We start from the raw sequence: 21347 nt of genomic DNA, 5'->3' as shown, positions 1-21347 counted from the left end.
GTTGTTTTTTTTGTTGTTGTTTTCAGAAAATCTTATAAATGCGATAACTTGAGAACGAGGCGACATAGGAGTTTCAAACTAGGTACATCTACTAGGAGGCTGAGTTGAAGTCACCGGTATTTTCCTTGACTCGTCTTTGCCTGTTTTTGTTTGCTTGACAGGGGCTGAGGCAGTAACTTGAGGGGGGGGGGGCCTTAGCTAACGGTCAGCATGTTGTCTTGCACTTCGTCTGTTGGCTCCACGGGGGGACCTAACAATTTTAGTAACAGAGGTGATTTCTTCTTTTGTCACAAGGATGCTGAAATGTGAACGAGATGACAAAAACTTTGTGTACATAATACCAATTTCATGTAACATTTGGCATTAATCATCGTTATAAGCTATGTTTTTCTTTTTTTAAAAGTATTTTTTTGCCTGTTATTTTCCTCTAATGAAATGCCTTTTTTTTTCTTTTCTATTTTTTTGAAAATTCACCAAATGGCCAAAGTGTAAAATACTGATATACATTGTAGATAAAGAAAAATACGAGAGCAAATAATGAACACGGAGGCGATCGGAAGCGCTCACAGTTGGCAGTTAAGTTGATGCTGAATTTAACTTAGCAGTTATCTATGCATTCTTTTGATCTGGAGAAATGGAAAGTCATGAAAAGCCTTGCATGCTCTGGGGTGGTTGAGAGAGAGAGAGAGACTGTATGTATTGAACAGAAATATTTTTTATTTTATTTATTCTATTTTATAAAAGGTATATACTGATTTTTATTAGTTGGGGCAAGTAAAGTCTCATGACTGTCATCGTCTCAGTCCCCGGTTAAGTCACAACGCTACACCCCCACACTTGTGGGGTGGCTGTAGCTCAGGAGGTAGAGCAGGTCACCTACTGATCGGAAGGTTGGTGGTTCGATCCTTGGCTCCTCCAGTCTGCATGTCAAGTATCCTTGGGCAAGATACTAACCCCAAGTTGCTCTCCGATGCATCCATCGGAGTATGAATGTGTGTGAATGTAGTTAAATAGCACTAAGTATAGATAAAGTGCTTGTGAGAATGGGTGTGATTGGGTGAATGTGGCATGTTGTATAGAGCGCTTTGAGTGCTCCGAGAGAGTAGAAAAGCGCTATATAAGAATCAGTCCATTTACCATTTACCATTTACAACAAGCTCCGCTTTGCAGAACACAGCAGGTTATGGGTTATATCTTCACCTTGTACAGTGTACCGAGAGCTGGGAGTCCTCTGAACCGCTGACCGGAGGGTGAGGAGGAAGATTGTAGCAGCAGTGGACTCCTTGCATTTCTTGTCAGTCTTGCACATAAACAACGCACACACACACACACACACACACTATCCATTTCCCACTGATGGATGTGTCTGCTTCCGTTTGCTGCTCACTGATTTGTACACTTATCAATGTAACCAATTGTGAGAATAAACAGCATTATAAAAAAAATGTTAAAGTTTAAGCCAGTATTGGTGCCGTCTATTCAAACCAAATCATATAAATCATCAGAAATATCCACAGTGCTACTGCAGCTTTTATCACACAGTGATCTGACGCTTCAGCAGCACTTCCAAGAACCAGCAGTCAAACCGCATTCACAACATTTAAAACTGGCTTCTCACCATGTTAAAGACAGCCATGACCAGCACGAGAGCAGTGGTCGTCATGGTGAGGACCAATCGCAGCCAGGGGTTATTGGTGACGATGATGCGAGAAGAAGTCGGAAACCATGTAAGAGAGCAGAAGGACCCCTTCCTTCCCTGCTGTGGATACAGAGAAACAGAGGGAATGACTTGAAGGTGAGGAAACAGGGAGTGGGAGTGCTAAAGAGAAACACTGCTTTCCTCTGGGGATTAATTAAAAATGATACTGTAAGCTGGAAAACAGTATATTTAAAACATCACATTTATCTTATTTATATACAGTCCAGGGCAGATGATTCCTAAGGCATAAAGGTATAGCTACAGCAAGTAAATGCACAAGTTCAAGAAGGTCATTCATTCCCATGTGGTGTCTTGTGATATAGGAATAATTAGTGTGCGGAATTCAAAGAAAACAGAAAGATCTCTGAACTGGAAAAGATGCATGCTACACATCCATCTGTTGTTAATATGAAGGTAATGCTGGCAGCACGACCATCTTTGGACTCTCTTTTACTTAGAAGGCTGAGCAGTGTATTAAATTTGCATATGTGCTTGAATGTAATATACAGTAGAGCAGTGGTCCCCAACCTTTTTTGCGCCACGGACCGGTTTATGTCCAACAGTATTTTCAAGGACCGGTCTTTAAGGTGTCGCGAATAAATACAACAAAATAAAACCAGTACCGGTACCCAAAAAAAAAAAGATTTATTCATAACACACTGGAAACAGAGTTAACGATAAAAACGATAAAAAATCACGATGAAATCCTGAAAACCATAAATTTCATGGCCAAGCCTCAACTATCGCGGCCCGGTACCAAATGACTCACGGACCGGTACTGGTCCAAGGCCCAGGGGTTGGGCACCGCTGCAGTAGAGTACAGTAATACTTTATGGTAATATACAATGTAAATATATTATGAGACAAGTAAACAGGATGAAAGACTCAGATATCTTAATGCATGCAAAAACAACTAAATGGTATTAATAATGAGTTTTAGCAGTGACCTGAGCTAACTGATAAACAGCAATAGATCCAATAGTCAGAACTTATTGGTCAATTCAGTTCTATCTGTATAGCACCATATCACAACAACGGTCACCTCAAGGTGCATAATACTGTCTGGTAAAGACATTACAATAATACAGAGAAATCCCAACAATCAGACAAACCCAAGAGCAAGAACTTGGTGACAGTGGAAAGAAAAACTCCCTTTAAACAATAAGAAACCTCTGGCACAAGCAGGCTCAGGCAGACGCACACATCTACCACGAACAGTTGGGGATGGGGGAGAGAGACAGACCTTATCTGGAGATGTGTTATGATTCCTCTGATAAGGGCTCCCTTTGCCAGATCCCTCACTGAGGCCAGTGTTGCCTTCACACGTACTCATTCATGCGGTTCTAACACTATCACCTTCTGGGTTGGTGCATTTCAAACTGTGGCAGTTTTGGAACAGACATGTGTAAATTAGAGGCCGACTGGACACCAGTCTGTTCCAATCACCGGCTTATTGATCAGTGCATGTCTAATAATAAGTTTAGATGCAGTTAAGGCCTTTGAAAGACTTCTATCCACTCTGCTCTGGCACACAGTACATTAGAGGGTTATGCAAGCAGAGCCTGGAGTGCCCACTAATGACCAACTGTCATCCCCATGTACATACACAGGGAATAATGCTGCCATTGGCTACGTTGGGCTTGATTTTACATCCAACGAAAGCTCTACTAAGGCTTCATTTTCAAATGGCAACCCCAAACCTGATTAGTAACAAGAGCAGAAAACCAATCAGTCGGTTTATTTCTTTAGAACAAGCAGAAACTAGCATTAATAAAAGGATAAGCTACAAAAAGAGAGAGGTCTAGCTTTTCCCTGGCCACACAGTTTTATTAAATAGTTAAGAGGATTAATAATGATCCTTAATCAGCGTGGCTAGATATGGAATTATTTAACCCAGGTAGGATACTATTAAGTCTATTCTTTGCCCTATAGACCCAAGAAAAATCAAGACTGATGTGGATAATAACATAATAATTTGAACTTCTCAACAAGCCTGGCAGGGAAAAAAGAAAGCTACGGGGCCACTCAAGAACATTGTCCTCCCTGGCTCCCATACAGAGTAACATTGATTTCTCTGAGGCCTGTTCAGATGGAGGATTCAATACCAGGAGGAGGGAGGGGGATTTTGACAAAGGGGCATCTGTTTGACAAAGCAGTGATGCTTATGCTAGAATAAATCCAACACAATTATGGTCTCCTCTTAAGAAAAAAAAAACCAACAACTTCTCAGGTCTTTTCAAATTGTAGCTTTTGTCAGAGAAAGAGCATTTTGTGCTTTTTCTGCGCTTAATTTAACCACACTACTATAGTTCCGTGTCCTCAGGACACTTTCAGCATATATGAAATGATACATTTAAGCTGACAAATAAAAGAAATTTGTCAGCTCCTGTGTCTCCACTGAGACAGGATGAATTTACCTCAGGCAGATATATGATCTAAAGTAAGTTATATTAGTGTATCTTAGCTTGCCGGCTAGTTTCTGATTTGTCACCCTTCTGGACGGTATGTTCACACATGCTTTGTTTTGTGTCCTTGTATTTTGCGACACTACAGCAGTGTTTTCCGAGACGAACGAAGACAAACAAACAAAAAAAACACCTACTCTGGCTGAAATGGTGAGGTAAGCTCATCTGAGTTGAAAAGACATTTTCCAACAAATGTGTTTGATCACAATAACCATGTAATGCACTCTTTCACAGATGAATGGAACATGTCCTTTAGCTATTATATGCCCCATTAATAATGACTTACACAAACCCAACCGGGCGCACGGAACCAAAGCACACAGAGCATGCAAGGTTTCTCATTAGTCACACGCGTGACCACTGCAGCTTTAACTGGGAACATATTGACTGTTAAAATCATGGTTAGTGCAAACTCATCAAACTTAAGCTCTCCTTTTTTTTCCTTTTTGAATACCTAGGTCAGGAGAGACCCACGGTTATTAATATCTCCCCACTAACTAGAAGTGACCCAATTGTGTGATAATACTCTCTAGAGAAAGGAGGACAAGGAAATGGGTTCTTAAAGGAGAAACCATTATTGATTGTCCATAAATCCTGTGTCAGGTTCTCGTGGCTGACTGAAAACAATACCCAAACCAATACTTATGTTAGAAAGCTAGCTGTAGCAGGGAATTCATGCATGCGCTAATTTATGAAGGAGAACAAAAGAGTAGATACTCCTCACATGTAATGATAGCAGCTGTTCCTCTGCTGAACATCTGTTAATCTTTTCTGATAATCAACCATCTCTCAAGTATAAAGGATCTAATTACACTGTTATTTATAGAGATGCATTTTATGTAGGAGGTAGTAAGTGCAAAAAACATCGTCGTTTTACTGTATATATAAAACATAGTTACGTGTGCGTAGTACCAGGCTGGTTAATTCCTCGTGGCACTAATTCAATCAGTTGCTGGAAACATTCCTCTGAGAGTTTAGCCCATATTGACATGATAGCATCACACAGCTGCTGCAGATTTGTCGGCTGTACATTCATGAGCAGAATGTCCTTTTCCACTAATTCCCAAAGGAATCTGTTAAACTGAAAGACCGTTTGAGTACAATGCACTTATTGCCATGTTGAAGAAACCAGTTTGAGATGATATGAGCTTTGAGACATGGTGCGTTACTCTGCTGGGAGGTAACAATACCCAGTCAATGCTCAGTGTGCCAAGAAAACACCCCACACCACTATACTAGCACCAGCCTGAACCACTGATACAAGGTCGGATGGATCCAAGCTATCATGTTGTTTATAACAAATTTGACTCTACTATCTGAATCTCACAGCAGAAATCGAGACTCTTCAGACCAGACGGGCTTCAAGGTTTGATATCTTGTGTATTCAGAGATACTCTTCTGCATATCTTGGTTGTAATGAGTGGTTATTTGAGTTACTATTTCTTTCCTCTGACCTCTGGCACAAGCAAATCATTTTGGCCCCAAGAACTGCTGCTCACTTTTAAAGTTCAGCAGGCCGTCTTGACCATGTCTACAAGCCTAAGCGCACTGAGTTGCTGCCATTTGATTGACATATTAAGGATTTGTGTTAATGAGAAGCTGAACTGAGGTACCTAATCAAAGTTGGCTCGTAAATCTATATAGCATAGTTAGAGCTTTATACCAAACATCAACCTCTGGCCAATGTTGAGATCCCAAAAGCTGCAATTCCTTAAATGGCCACTTGGGGCTAACTGTAAAAGTGAGCTCATACCCACACACTCTCACCACAACTTTAGCTATGAAATTAACAAGTTCACAGTCTGATTGGTCCCTATTGGAACATTTAAACCGAACATGTTCTGAGGTACAGCCTGTCCAAGAAGTTTTCCGTACACTAAAAACAAGTCTAGTATTTATTAGTGTTATTGAGCACTTTTTAGAAGGCATGTTGCATTTATAGTTTAAGAATGAAGCATTTTAACCCAGCTTGCTAATAACCCACCACACCACCCAACTGTCATCTGAAAATGGGTATTTCTGGCTCCACAAAAATATGAATAGTAGCTTCAAGTTGTAGGGTTGAAAAACCAATGGTAAAACCACTGTGTTCATCATTTACATACAGTCTGTGATTCTGGTGGAGCGTTATCAGGTACCACTAGCAAACTAGGTTAATAAGACCCATCCCTAAGCTGTATTGGTGCCATATACAGACAGCGATACCGGCTAATTAGTGCTAAGTAACAGACTAATGACATACTAGAAGTTAACTCATCAAAACCAGGGCACAGACTTATTAAAAAGGCCATCTTAGGGTTACGTTGTGCATATGTTTATTAAAACTGGGGTTTCTCTGAGTCTGCACATGCTTTTCTGTGTGTATTTGAACCTACCAGAATGTGACCAGCGAAGCAAAGGAGCAGGATCAAAGCCAGTAACAGGAATGCCATCCCAAAGGAGATCCCGAGCACAGCAGTTCTGCAACACACACACAGACACATACACATTACACTTTAGTCTCTTGGCACCTCTCAGCCTTCTAAAGTGCCATCCAGGCCAATAAATATCACAGAACTTTTAATGTATTCTACCTCAGAGCTGCAGTTCGTTTACGCTAGGGCAGCATAACATGGATCGTACGGCTCAAAAACAGGTTTGCTCATGTTTCAGTTTTCCTGTGGAGTAACACGGTAACAGCTGATTTAAGGACGCCTGCCATAAAACTGATGATGTCACGTCTAAAATGTGCGACGCGATGCTGCAGCAAACAGAGCAAAGATAAAGAGGGTGAGACGGCTGAATTAGAAAATCAATGGCCTCTCAGATGCTGAATTACACTTTTGGCTCCCAGAAGCAGTAAATTAGCATGACCGCGAATCTCTCTCTCCTCGCTATTAAAGAGACGCCACACTTTGATTCACCTGATCTATAATCACTAGCAGACACGCTGCCCTTTCATCTCCATCGCCTTTTTTAACATCCCGCCTCTTGCTCCCCTGCCTCTTTCATTTCAGCGCGGTGCCCGTTGATGAGACAGCTGGCGTCAAATGGCTTTTTCACATCAGCCCTGCTGTCACAGCTGGAGTTCGCGTAAACCTTGTAAGACTGGCACAGACTTACTTGGGCAAGACGAGGACCTGCACTATGAATATACAGGAGAATATGAGGCAGGCGCAGGTGACGTAGTACTTGAAGGCAGGTAACGTGGTGGATCTGTACTGCAGAGAGAAGATAGAGACCATGAGTGCAGAAATCAGAGTCAGAACGAGCACTAAACATGCATTGCAAACAAGTTAGAATTGATCATGTGTGGAAAAAATGATAGTGCTTAACATTTACCATGTAATTGCTGTGAATTCAGGGTTTAACTTTCAGCACCTACAAGTTTATACTGGTTTCTAATGATACTCTAAATTTAGGTAGCGTAAAACAAAAGAAGTAACAACAATCAGTCCTAATGGAAAGGACAATCTAGCTATAGTGTATAGTGGTAATCTCCAAATGATGAGACGAGCATGGAAATTTGAAGTCAGAGGTGTAGTATAGAATATTTAGTGGACACCCCTGTGTTCTATAAGCCTTATATAGCCTGCATAACAACTTCTTTTCCACCGATACCCACACAGTTGCATTAATTTGTTTCTCCCAGCGAGCGATGCCGGCTGCTGTTCTGTATGCATTCGCCTACCTCTTTCTCCAGGGCTTTGTTGTGAAAGAACAATGAGATCCTCTGGATGTCTTCAGACTTCAGCCACTGTCTGGAGACAACAAGTGAGACAAAGTCCAGAAGTCATTCCCCGGATGACTAATGGTCGCTGTATCCTCAGTGAGAGATAAAATCAGCTGGCGCGGAAAAACAATATTGCACGTCACAATGTACCAACGGCTGTGTATAGACCAATCATGCACGTCCCAACCACATAACAGCTGAAGAGTGTGTGAGCTTTGGTTTTATAACTCATCCATTTTGATATTGCTGAGGTCAGAAGTTGCTCAAGGTCTTAAATAATCAGGCCCCATCTTATCTTAATGACCTTGTAGTACCATATCACCCTATTAGAGCACTTCGCTCTCGCTCTGCAGGCCTACTTGTTGTTCCTAGAGTATTTAAAAGTAGAATGGGAGGGAGAGCCTTCAGTTTTCAGGCCCCTCTTCTGTGGAACCAGCTTCCAGTTTGGATTCAGGAGACAGACACTATCTCTACTTTTAAGATTAGGCTTAAAACCTTCCTTTTTGCTAAAGCATATAGTTAGGGCTGGACCAGGTGACCCTGAATCCTCCCTTAGTTATGCTGCAATAGATGTAGGCTGCCGGGGGATTCCCATGATGCATTGAGTTTTTCCTTTCCAGTCACCTTTCTCACTCACTATGTATTAATAGACCTCTCTGTATTGAATCATATCTGTTATTAATCTCTGTCTCTCTTCCACAGCATGTCTTTATCCTGTCTTCCTTCTCTCACCCCAACTGGTCGCAGCAGATGGCCCCGCCCCTCCCTGAGCCTGGTTCTGCCGGAGGTTTCTTCCTGTTAAAAGGGAGTTTTTCCTTCCCACTGTCGCCAAAGTGCTTGCTCATAGGGGGTCATATGATTGTTGGGCTTTTCTCTGTATCTATGAAGCGCCTTGAGGCGACATTTGTTGTGATTTGGCGCTATATAAATAAAATTGAATTGAATTGAATTGAGAAGTTAGGGGTGCAGCCCACTTCCTTTATTTCCCAAGGGGTGGGCGCAGTGGATGTTTGATTTGGCAGTTTTACGCTGGATGTCCTTCCTGATTCAGCCCTCCTGGGCGAGGTATGACCAGCGCTAAGAGTACACCAGCCATGACTCCCCTGAGGCCGGATTTGTGTCTCCTCTGAGTCTTGAACTGACGATCTTTCACCTGTACGGTGAATGTAGTGACAACTACACAATTGTGTACTACTATGGGAAAAGAACTCCATTTATAAAGAGCTTTTCTATCCCTGTGATACACCAGAGCCACTTTCACCAGCTGCACACACATTTATACAGCGCTGGAGAACATGCTGAAGACAGGGTTCATTTTTGAGAATGACTCTCTGAGGACACCCACTCCACTTCTCGAGCCTGATCACATAAACAAAGGGTATTTTTTTCCACACGGAGCAAAGTACATTTGGATAGCTTTGTTTTCCCTTCAAGAAGAAAAATTAAAAATAAATGTTTGTATTTACTCGGGTTATCTTTGAGCAAAAACAAAGAAATTGGGAAAAGGAAAATACTTTTTCACTGCACTGTATTATACAGTATTTCTATTGTTATACCTCTCATGGGAGGGTCTTTTTACTTGTTTGAAACAATATCCCAAAGGTGCTTTTTCTTATAAATGCAGTGCTTTACTTTAGATTTATCTGCTTAGTGCTGTAATCGTCCCCTTTTTCCTTCATTTTTTCCCCTTTTTCTCTCACCCCAACCGGTCGCAGCAGATGGCCGCCCCTCCCTGAGCCTGGTTCTGCCGGAGGTTTCTTCCTGTTAAAAGGGAGTTTTTCCTTCCCACTGTCGCCAAAGTGCTTGCTCATAGGGGGTCATATGATTGTTGGGTTTTTCTCTGTATCTATGAAGCGCCTTGAGGCGACTTTTGTTGTGATTTGGCGCTATATAAATAAAATTGGATTGAATTGAATTGAATTCATCATATATTACTTAAAATGATTCATCAGTGCATTAAAGACTGCTTCATCATATTTAAATCATAAAACATGACTAAATAAACAGACCTTCATCTGCATCTGTCACTGCGGCCCTGAATCCGATGACGTTCTTTGACTGCAGACTGACTTTCTGACTTCAGAAATGTGAAGCAGAACTAGATAATGCAGCGGACACAGCGCTTACTTACTTTTGTGAGTTAATGCCGTCAATGGTGCGAATCATCCGTTCATTGAGTTCTTCTTCAAACCTCCTCCTCTGGGATTTGGACCTGGGTTTAAAGTGAGGGACAGAAAGAACTGATACATAAGCAGGATAAAAGTGGTTCTGTGTAACTGCTTGAATAAACTGTCCTGAGGGCGGAGCGATCACGTGTCATAAATATGCCGCTTGCTAACCTTTCTCGTCTCATCTGGAAGTGGTACTGGCCCATCGGAACGTCCTGAAAGAAGAATCGGACCATGAGTAAGTCGTATCTGAACCTTTGTGTTCGCATCTGAGAAAGAGCAGCACTCACTCTGGTGTTGATTTTGCCGTTGTCTGTGGTCATGCTGTCTCGATGGTGGAGATTGGCGAAAGGTTTGGCAGCTCCCCAGGACTCCAGGTATCGGGTCATCCTGACTGATGCTCTCATCTTCCCGCTGTCCAGAGAGGGACGAGAGCGTACGCCGAGCAGCGGGCTGTGCCTGTCAGTCTGGGAAAAGCATCGGGAACAGAGAAAAACAGACCTCAGAATGAGTGGACGCTAGAGCGGGGCCAGCAGGGTAGTCCTCGTCACTTTGATTGGTTATGCATGTCAACAGCCAAGGCTGCTGTGGATATTTTACTGCAAATATCCAATATTGGCATCAGGTCCAGAGTAAAAACCTCCTTGTTGTACTCTTACTGCGATGGTGAAGTGTTCAAAATGGTAAAAGAGGACATTCAAACCCCATAATAGTAAAAAGCTAGCACGCGAAAGGACAGCTGACTGTGATCCATCAGTTGTGCCTGTGTAATCCAGACTTTGACACATAAAATGTGCTCAAACCGAGTGGGTGTGAAGTGAAAAGGACCGGCTGCTTTGAGAACTGTGGTCATTTGACAGCTCTTGGTGTGTCCGACCTGCCCGTCAATCGGTTTGAGCTACTTAAACACTTTCAGTCAAGAATAATGCATCTCTATCTCTCTCTGTCTGTTTTTTTTAATCCAAATTTTGTGATGAGTGCTTTTTCCCTGACAGAAAAACCCACCACTTTAGCACCGCCCAAAACGCTGACAATCTGGGAGGATGACAAATGCCACATCTCTGGTGGTTTATTTTAATTACTCACAAAGAGGTATAAAAGGTATTGCGAGGGACTAAACATGCGCACACATGCTTGTGACGACCGCACACACACACACACACACACACACACACACACACGTCCACGATGACTGTGTTCATTTCCTGAGGGTGTACCCAAACAGCTCTGACAGTGACAATCAATGACAGCGAAGGCAGAGATGACACCTCTCGTGATCGATGCTCCACGTTCAGCCTTGATCCATTTTAAGGCTCCTTGAACATGACAGAGACCTGCAGCCTTTTCACAATATCTGATAGGAAATCAAAAAGCCAGCTCTGATAAATAATAAGGGCTACAGAGTGGCATCTTGAGAGACACTTGTGTAAGATCATAACACTACTGTATTTTGTAAGAAGGTAAGTATCACAGTTTAAACACCCAGAGACGTGGGTTAGGTCTAAAACTGCTGTTTTTGTAATTACTGCAGCGCTGCATTCAGCAAAAGTAATTTAGGTCTCTCTACTCAAGTGTCACTCTGCATTTATAAATAGGATACTAGGGGAAAATAATAAAAAGAACTTTCATAAAAAATCTAATCTCCCATAAAATGTACCAATCTACTGGAGAGAATAGAGGGTGGTGGTGAACATTTACGCTTTTTGCATGAATATAACATGAACTCTGAACCCTGAATACAAGCCTAAAGACTGGACACAGGCTGAACAAGTAGCACGAGAGAGGCAGGAGAGCACAATCCTCCACCAAGGCAGCTCACTCTCTGGTAGTGTTTATTTTGAAGGGAATGGTGTTGTGCTTCTTATAGAAACTTTTGTAGAAGTAGTTAATAGGTATTGATTTCTACATTCAGCTGGAAAATTGGTGGATTTCCTCACGCAAGCTCTGCGCGAACCTTCAGGTCCTTTCATTATTTTTATAGGTTCATGGTCAGAAGTTTGACTCAGCCGTTCCAAAACATTAACTTTCTTTGGTGGGCCGGCGTGTGTCCCGCTCACGAGCTGCATGAGCTGGTTTCTGCTGGGATTCAGTTCAGTTCATTTTTATTTCAAACATTTCAAACGTGTGCCTTCACAATCATTTCAAAATATCATTCCATTATTTGTTTGAAAAGGAGCAGGCAGAAGTATTTACTTATTTGTCCCTACCCCCTCAAGTTTTACTTCATTTAATTCATTTAATTTTCTTTTAGTCTTAAATTAAACAAACAACATATGAAACAAAAGTAAAGCAAAACAAAACAAAACATAAATCAAAATCAAGAAATTAGCAAGCCCCGCCACAGTATAGTTTCTTTCATATGAAAAATACAGAATGTGTATATTTGCAGATACACAAGTTATGGAAAAACAAACAAACCAAACCAAAAAAAACCAAAAAAGAACCACAACACCATTACCAGCAACATTACCGTCCTGGGTTAACCCCGTTTTCTTCATTCTTATACTTATTTAAAATTAGGTTTTTATATTTTACTTTAAACTGTTTTATGTTTTTTCTTTTATTTCTTCTGTTAGACTGTTCCATAATTTAACTCCTGCAATTGAGATAGACATAGTTCTTAAAGTTGTTCTAGCACTTTGTATTTTTAAATTCCATTTCCCTCTTAAGTTGTACCCACCTTCTCTTTCTATAAACAATTTTATAGATTTCTTTTGGAAGCATTTTATTTCTTACTTTAAACATTATTTGCGCTTTAAGCTTCACCAAGTCTTGGAATTTAATAGCTTGCATTTTGACAAAGAGTGCATTTGTATGGTCCTGTACCCCACATTATTTATTAATCTAAGGGCCCTTTTCTGTATTATAGTTATTGTTTGTGTGTTACTTTTGTATGTGTTTCCCCAGACCTCTACACAGTAGCTCATATAGGGCAATAGTAAAGCACAGTATAAAATGTGCAGTGCTTTCAGTTCACAAATCGATGTTCTGATTTTGCGCTTTAGAGTTCGCTGGTGTAATTTAAAAGTTAGTGGCTCCATCAGTGAAGTTGAGCCGTCCCTACTTAGGTGGAATGAAAGACTCAAACGGCTGAATGATGGAAAAGATGATCATAACAGCGACCTCAACAGCAACTCAGCTGGTAGGAAAACATGAGGAAGGACCAGGGCTCCTCACTTCCTGTTTGAGAAATGTGTAGCTCAAAAGGTTTAAAAATGTTTTCCACATGAGCGTGGAAAGTTCACCAGTGAACTACCTTCAAAGTCGTGCATGACGAGTGAATTGGGCCCCGTTTAGACGCAGCTTTGGGGGCAACAAATTAAAGTGTAAGAAATGTTAGAATTCAGCATGAAGTGAGCATAACATGAAGTCTGAATTTAGGGGGGGGGGGGGGGGGGATGTTTTTACACACTAACACCCTTCAGGGTATTTGTGTCTCTGGCTGGAAGTGAACCAATCGACCTTTTGCTTGCCAAGCAAACTTGCTAACAGTGTCCTGTACATAAAAATAGAGACATGTGCTGCTGTAATCCCATACGGGTATTTGTAATGTAAAATACAATCCAGCATTTTATACTGAATTATTATTTCTTATTTTAAGCACAAAAACTCTCCAAGTTTTTTTTTTTTCTCAGGTTTGCAGACCAAGTCATCAGACATCTGAATGCCGTTCCAGCAGCTAATGGCTGCAAAAAGCCTGACCGAGTTTGACGTTAGTCTTGGTCAGGCAGCTCAGATTAGTTCAGAGCTGAGTTACTGAAGTGTGACCAGTTAATGATGAAGAGAAATGCTTCAGGAATTTAAGTGGAGACTTTTACTCTCTGCTGCTCGGCATGACCATCGGGAGCCTCTTGAGCAGTGTTGCCAACTTAGCGACTTTGTCGCTATATTTAGCGAGTTTTCAGACCCCCTTAGCGACTTTTTTTCTAAAAAGCGACTAGCGACAAATCTGGCGACTTTTTCTGGTATTATTGGAGACTTATTTATGACGACTTTTTGACGTGAACACGCATATCGCTCTTACTCTCAACAAGCAGCGGTGCTGCCGTGGGCGCCTCACCCGTGCCAAAGCGCTCCCAGGGAGAGGATAGTCCTTCCCCAGCTGCTATCAGGGCAGGAGACGTTCACACCTGTGCGTCCAAACGGCAAATGAATCGCGCATGAGCGAAGCCTCTGCTCCCACATTGACTGTAATGCAGTCAGTTCTTTCTTTACTGTTATGCTGTTTTGTGGACCACAAGGTTTAAAACTACTTAAACACACACTCTCACACACAAATTAACTCCACTAGAGTGCCAATTTCGGGTCACTTTTGCCGTTCCAGGCCCAGATAAAGGAGCAGGGTTGGAATTGTGACATTAAAAAACAATAATTGCTAAAAGAAATTTAATTTGTAGTTCTAAATAAATTCTAACTGCATTTAGGACGTTTTTTACTCACTTTATGTCTCTTCCACGATGTTATTTCTCTCTCCAACAACGTAGGTTACAATTACATTAGCATGACAAATTATGCAAATTAGGTGATGACGTCATCTGGCGACTTCTAGCGACTTTTAGGACAGCCAATAGCGATTTTCCTTACTAAGGAGTTGGCAACACTGCTCTTGAGCACCGTGTATAAATACCGACAGGCGGAGTGCATTGCTCCATTAATGAAACTTCAGCAGTCGAGATTCCAGATTGCACCGGCTTCAATCCAAACTGAAAATCTATGATCTTGCATGCAAATTTGCCAGATTTTTATTGAGCTGCAGACGCCAGCAGATAAAGATGAAACCATTGAAAGCATGCTCTCAGGGTTTGGCGAAACGTTCTTTGAATTTACTGGAGTGAGTGTCAGTGTCGTGCAGGAAAAATAAAGCTAAAGATTCTTGGTAAAGCTCTAAATAGAAGAAGAAAACACACAAGCATATTTGATTTGAAAAGATGTGGGGAGAAACACAAAAACCTGAATTTCTTTTGATAGCACATGCCGGCGTTGCACCGAGAACTGAGCCCGGTGCAGACAGTGAGCAGAAGATGCCTGGAGTAGGAAGAGGAATATTTTGGGGAGTGGGTGTGATGTAGCCAAGTTATGGGGGGGATTAGGAAGGAAGAGGACTGTTAAGCATGGGTTTTCATTTGCCAAGCTAAAAACTCTGAGCCCAGTCTGAATGCCAGCAGCATATTCTATACAGAAATAGTCTCAACACAGTTCACAGAGGAGGCCGATCTCTTAAATGCCCTTAATCAGTCCTCCATGCCCTGTGTGGACAGGAGGAGCCGTGCGGTGTCACAAACCACTCGCAATGCCTCGAGCTTCCAGACTAACCCGGCTCGTACTAAGATGTTGTCATTTGAGAACAAACTGTGGGCGCACTACATTATTTTCCTCTTCTTGACATTGTCAGTATTGACTAGCTGCTCGCTTTAGCGTGATGGAGAGGGGATGATGTTTTTCAGTGCATTTTTCGTGTCAGCCTGACCAGCATCCAAATGATTATGAAGCAGCGGCATTGTCCATGGTGTTGAAAATAGATTTCCCATGTGTTTGTGGACTGCCTCTTTACATCTAGAAGAAGTTACATAAAAGCTTAAGTCATTACCCAAAATATATAAAATGTAAGTCGATACTGTGGTCAAGGTTTGATGGGTTTGATCAATAAAAGAGATTATTTTAGAAATCAAGGAGTCAGTGGCTTTCCTAGATAAATCTCCTTTTTGGTGGATTTTTTTTAATAAATTATTTGTTTTTTTATTTTTTACCCCAACTTAATAGAGACCTAACAGCACTATATCAGAGCTGTCACAGTACAATATAATTAGGCTATTATTGTAGTTACAGACGTATCCTGTCACAGCTTCGTTGCTCCAGCTGTCTGCCAGCAGCAGAAGATGCACCCAAGCCGAGCTTGATATGAAACAGGTACACTGTCTTTGGCCATTTAGCAGTTTCCCTATGACTGATCAGCTGGCTCTAGTAGTGGCTATATAGTTTTCTCACTACCCTAGTAGTCAAAGCATTACTGGGCAGTCAGTTGTACTGCAGGACAAAAGTGTTGTTTTTATTCATGGACGAAAAACAATGATATGAAGAGAAACTGGGATTTTTGGGGACTTGTGAGCCATATTCTGCCCCAGCAGCTTTAAATGTTTAAATCCCTTTGTCCTGCACTCACTCCATACAGCACCGTCATACTTGTCAATGCTTTTGTCACATCTCGTTTAGATTACTGTATTTCTCTTCTCTATGGTCTACCTCAGCGGTCCCCACCCACCAGGCCGTGAGAGTTGAGGTGGGTGTAAAATTTATGGTTTTCAGGGTTTTTATTGTAATTTGTTTAACTGTATTTATCATTAAATCAGTTTCCCTGGGTCTTTTCCCGTGTGTTATGAATAAATCTTCTTTTTTTTTTGGTACCGGTACTGGTTTTATTTTCTTGTATTTATTCACGACACCTTAAAGGCGGCCATGAAAATATTGGCGGACATAAACCAGTCCGTGGCACAAAAAAAGGTTGGAGACCTCATAAATCTCTCCATAAATTGCAGTTAGTTCAAAATACAGCTGCTCGTATTTTATTCCGAATTAGATCAACTGAACATATAGCACCTGTTCTTAAACAGCTCCACTGGCTTCCAGTTCACCTCCGTGTCAATTTCAAGATCCTGCTTCTTACTTTCAAAGCGCTTCATAACCTCGCTCGCCCATATATATCTGATCTTCTCCGTACGTACTCACCCCCTCGTACACTTTGCTCTTCTTCAGCTTCCCTTCTGTTTGTTCCACCTGCTCGCCTGACTTCCATGGGACTCAGAGTCTTTAGCTGTTCTGCCCCAAGACTACAAACTACAGAACCCATCTATTTAAAATTGCATACCCTTCATCATGATTCTGTCTTAGTCTATTTTTACCTTGTTTAGCTTGTATACTTCATGCTTATTTTTTATTACCTTATGTTTTTATTTATATATTTTTTGTACTATTGTAAGGTGACCTTGAGGGTCTTTAAAGGTGCCTATAAATAAAATGTATTATTATTATTATTATTATTATTATTATTGTTTACAAGAAGTTGTCTGATTGGAGCAGATGTGAAACATGACTGAAAATCAATAAGGGAGAGCCAAGTCTAAATGGCTCCTCCCCATTTTTTTTAACCAATCACATTCATGTCTTGTTTGTACCATAATATAAAAATTTGGCACCCTAGTAGTGATGGGATTTCCGGCTCTTTTTAGAGAACCGGTTCTTTCGGTTCGGCTCACTAAAAAGATCCGGCTCTTTCGGCTCCGAACCGACTCTTCGGATTGTTTTGTTGCTTTAATTAATGTACTATTAACAATAATATAAAATTATGCACAAAAGGAATTACTAATGTAAAAAGAAAAAGTGGTTTTATTTATATATGTTTATATATAAATATATGCGGTGGCCCCTAGAGACAAAACACGTACAAACTCCAAAACAAATTTCTAGCGTTAACTGAACTTCCAAAACAGAGCTACTAGATCACTTAAATTACACAATTGAAAGCATGAAAGCATATGTGTATTGTTTGTGTATTTATACACAAGCATTCATATATAGTCAAATAATTTAAAAAAAAAAAGTTCATTTACCTGTTATTACCACACACCAAATCCAGTCGTTGGTACTTGCTGGCTTGTGTAGCCACTAGGTAACAAAAGTTCAACACTTCCCCTAGCATCCTAAAGCACTTCTGTTGTCTTTTGTACGTGTTTTGAGTTTTTATGTGCTTCTGAGTTTTTACGTGTTTTGGAGTTTGTACGTGCTTCGGATTTTGTATGTGTTTTTACGGGTTTTGGAGTTTTTACGTGTTTTTACGTGTTTTGGAGTTTGTACGTGCTTTGTCTGTAGGGGCCACCGTAAATATACTTTTATTTATTCACTCCACATAAAATGTAATAAATAAATCATATAATACAAAAATCAACTATTCACATTTCAACTTTAACTATTTAAATTTTCAGCTTTTTCCTTTTACAAATTTAAACAACACAAAACACTGCAAACCATAACACAATAAAATATAAGTTAAAATATGAAAACAAAAAGATGCACATTCTCTGTCATATGGACCTGCATGAATAAACTTTCTGAATCCTTTATCATCCGCAACTGAAAATAGTTGTGGATGATTACTATACCTTTCTAATGTGACGTTGTTGTCCCTGGCTCTCTTTCTCTCTCTCTCTCTCCCTCCCGCTCTGTTCCTGTGCTACTGAGTGTAACTACCGCCCCTCCCCCCTCTGCCCAGCGTAATGCACAAGGCTCGCGTGTGGAGTGAAGCGGAAAAAAAAGTGCGAGAGAGAGGCTGAGAGAAAGAAAAGAAAAAAAACACGGCTCACGATAAGGAGCCGGCTCTCATCGTTCACGTCAAAGAGCCGGCTCTAAGAGCCATTTCGTTCGCGACCGACCCATCACTACACCCTAGGCTCTTGGACAGAGGGAGGTCCATGATGCCGTGTATAACTTGAACCTTCAACCATTTAATAAACTTTGAAAACTTATCATTTGAGTTTGTGTTCCTGTTCGAACCACTTTTCACACAAATTAAATCAGCAAAACTAAAAGCATTCTCCGTCAGCCTCATTTGTGTTTATTATTAGCAAATATACATGCTAGCATGCTACTATGCTATAGCTGACCACGCATATTTAGGCTAAAAGTTTCTGCTGCAGTGACTGCTGCCTGCTCCACTCCGTATGTAGGGGGAGAGGGGCACGCACAGGCATGCTCGTTTGGCTGTCACCCACTTACATTAATGCATTCCCAGCAGTAAGTTTAGCCTTCAGAACTAACTATAACCTAAACCTCTTTCTAACTTTAACCCTAAACTCGAGTCTTTACAACAGGCTGTTGGAAGGTTGTGAAAAAAATGACGTTTGTAAAATGTAATAACTCTGATTGTCCAAAACTAGAACGGATCATCATAAAGATACATGGACATGCTTTATCTTAACTCAGTATCACACACACATGGACACACAAAAACATTCAGTGAGCATATCCTTACAGCTGTCCTCTTTTCAAGACAGTAACTTTATAACTACCATGTGATGCGTCTAGGGCACATCTGTAAATTTTAGCTAACAAGAAAAACTCCTCTGCTGCTTTCTGACTGAGACTATAAGAGCTGTCATGGTGTCTGACCTTGGGGTTGATGACCAGGAAGGTGACCACGTTATGTTCTTTTAGGTAGGAATCTCTGGTCTGTCCATCTCCAGGCTCTACCTTGTATGAGCCTTTCAAATGCTCCAGTGTTACTGAAGAGATATGGACCCTCCTGGAAAAGAGTAAGTGGATAGACGAAATCAGTTGAAGACTGAAGAGCTTGCGTCACTGCACCACCGACGGCTCAATTAAACTTTATTTTATGCTCGAGCTTTGTAACTACACTGCCCTGTAATTCTGCTTTTCAGCTCGGTTGCCCTTCAAACAGAGATGGAAATATGTTTTTTTTTTTTCATCTGGCATATTTTTCAGATAGCTTTCAGCAGGCATAACAGGAGACAAACTATTAGCAGCCCAGTGAGACAACACTGTGGCATTGGAGAGCTTATTTTCAGAGTAGCATACACATAACCACCGGCCAATTTTCTGGAGCTTGCTACAGCGCTGGGATGGCAGCCCTAATGGCCACAGAACAAATGCAGAGCTGCTTGTCAAATGAAGTAGCTATAATTGACAAAAATGCTCATAACAGGTAGAATTAGAGAAGACGGATCCCCTGTCCAAAAATGTCTCAAAATGTTACCATTATTATGATGTAAAACATCTCAACAATGGAGCAGGGAAGTCAAACACTAATTGCAAAGTAGCTTTGCACCAGCAGTGAGATGAATAAAGCATTCTTCGGTTCATTAATCTTACCCAGGCACACCTCCAGCCTCCATGTGATTTGCTAGCGTTACATCATGTGACCACACATCATATTGCCACTTCCGGAGGCCAATCACGCCACAGAGGACATTTCCAGAATGAACGCCAACACGCATGTTGATGTCGACTCCAGTGGCGTCTCTGACCTTCCTGTGGACAGTACAGAAACGCCCTGATGTATTGTGCTCACTTTCTGTAAACAAGATCAAAAGCTTAACGGGGACTTGTTACGCCAAATTCAGCTTTTATTCCAGGACTGTGGAATAGCTTTGCATGGTTCACACCCCGATTTGGTCTTATTGGCTATCCTTTGCAAACAAAATTTGAACAGTGGGTGGGTGGAGCTGTGTGGCTGTGATGACATTAGGGATACCAGCTATCACTGGCATTGTTCAAATCCAAGCATAGAAAAAAATTAGCCTGAAATCTGAGATTTTGGCTCACAGCATAAAGCATTTCCATCCATCCGCATTAAAAACACCCACCATTATTAAAAGCACATAAATGAAAGAAAATAAGGAAAAGCATAACATGTTTAAAGTGTAGCAATGTTGCGGTTAACCTTTAGCATAAGTCTGGGAGTAAAAGGAAATTTTAGCCTGGTTAAATCAGGGGGTGAAAAGCTATGAACCGCAGACTATATAAAAGACGGGTATATCTTCATATCTGCTATCAACAATGTGTAAGTGCTTTAACTCTTTACCCCCTTGAAAGCCTACCAGCAGTAATCCTTCAAGCTGAGCAGTTTCTGTCATATTTCAGACCTGCCTATAGAACAAAATGACTGGGTGTGCATCAGAAGCTAGTGAGGGTGGTTTCTGCCCTTGGAAAAACCTAGAAACTGTTCAAATGGTTGTCAAATCATGTCTTTTATTGGTATGCATGGAGTCAAAACTCAAAAATCATTAAGGGTACAGAGGAGGTCGTCATCTTTATGAGAGAAACAACGACCAGAGGGCAACTATTCTGGTTGCCAGAAGACTTCCAGTTATACAGAAAACTGTGTGACCACAGTAAAAGCATCCCTGATGAATTTACAGGTTCAAGTCACATTGATTGCAAACATTGTTTATTTTAGTGCTGTCAATAGATTAAAAAAATTAACACATTAATCGCACAATTTTCTGTACTTAATCACGATTAATTGCCATTACTTGATCAATAGCCTGGTTGCAGTTACATTTTTTCAACTTTATATTTAAGCTTGTAACATTTATGCATATAATGAAGTAAATGCAGAAAAAACACAGAGGATGTGTGCTTAAATTCAAAGAGAATTTGAATAGTTTTCTTCAATCTTTTAACACAGGTTCACTCCTGTGAAATACCTATGAGTATATAGTTTTTTAAAAAGTTGTAAGTATTCACTAATATATAATATATATTAGTGCTCTAAAACAATTAAAATGTTTAAT

The 21347-nt window shown here is 40.9% G+C and overlaps 1 protein-coding gene across 2 annotated transcripts in view; it reads right to left on the bottom strand.

Annotated features, from left to right (window-relative positions):
- The window catches only part of adcy2b (adenylate cyclase 2b (brain)), an 83085-nt gene that overhangs the window by 24352 nt on the left and 37386 nt on the right, over window positions 1–21347 (bottom strand). The window contains exons 8-16 of one of the 2 annotated variants that reach the window (XM_085147664.1): window positions 19924–20082; window positions 19204–19336; window positions 10335–10511; window positions 10216–10259; window positions 10008–10088; window positions 7835–7904; window positions 7267–7364; window positions 6540–6624; window positions 1619–1756 (exon numbers count right to left, since the gene is read on the bottom strand). In XM_085147664.1, the coding sequence (XP_085003790.1) occupies window positions 1619–1756; window positions 6540–6624; window positions 7267–7364; window positions 7835–7904; window positions 10008–10088; window positions 10216–10259; window positions 10335–10511; window positions 19204–19336; window positions 19924–20082 (985 nt within the window). Of the gene's footprint in view, window positions 1–1618; window positions 1760–6539; window positions 6625–7266; window positions 7365–7834; window positions 7905–10007; window positions 10089–10215; window positions 10260–10334; window positions 10512–19203; window positions 19337–19923; window positions 20083–21347 lie in introns of both variants that reach the window. The other variant, XM_085147663.1, reaches the window with a different exon arrangement.

This window comes from Neolamprologus multifasciatus, chromosome 22, assembly GCF_963576455.1.
Source record: "Neolamprologus multifasciatus chromosome 22, fNeoMul1.2, whole genome shotgun sequence".
Classification (NCBI taxonomy): domain Eukaryota; kingdom Metazoa; phylum Chordata; class Actinopteri; order Cichliformes; family Cichlidae; genus Neolamprologus; species Neolamprologus multifasciatus.
Note: the sequence above shows the minus strand (reverse complement) of the source record. Positions and strands in the feature narration are given on the sequence as shown.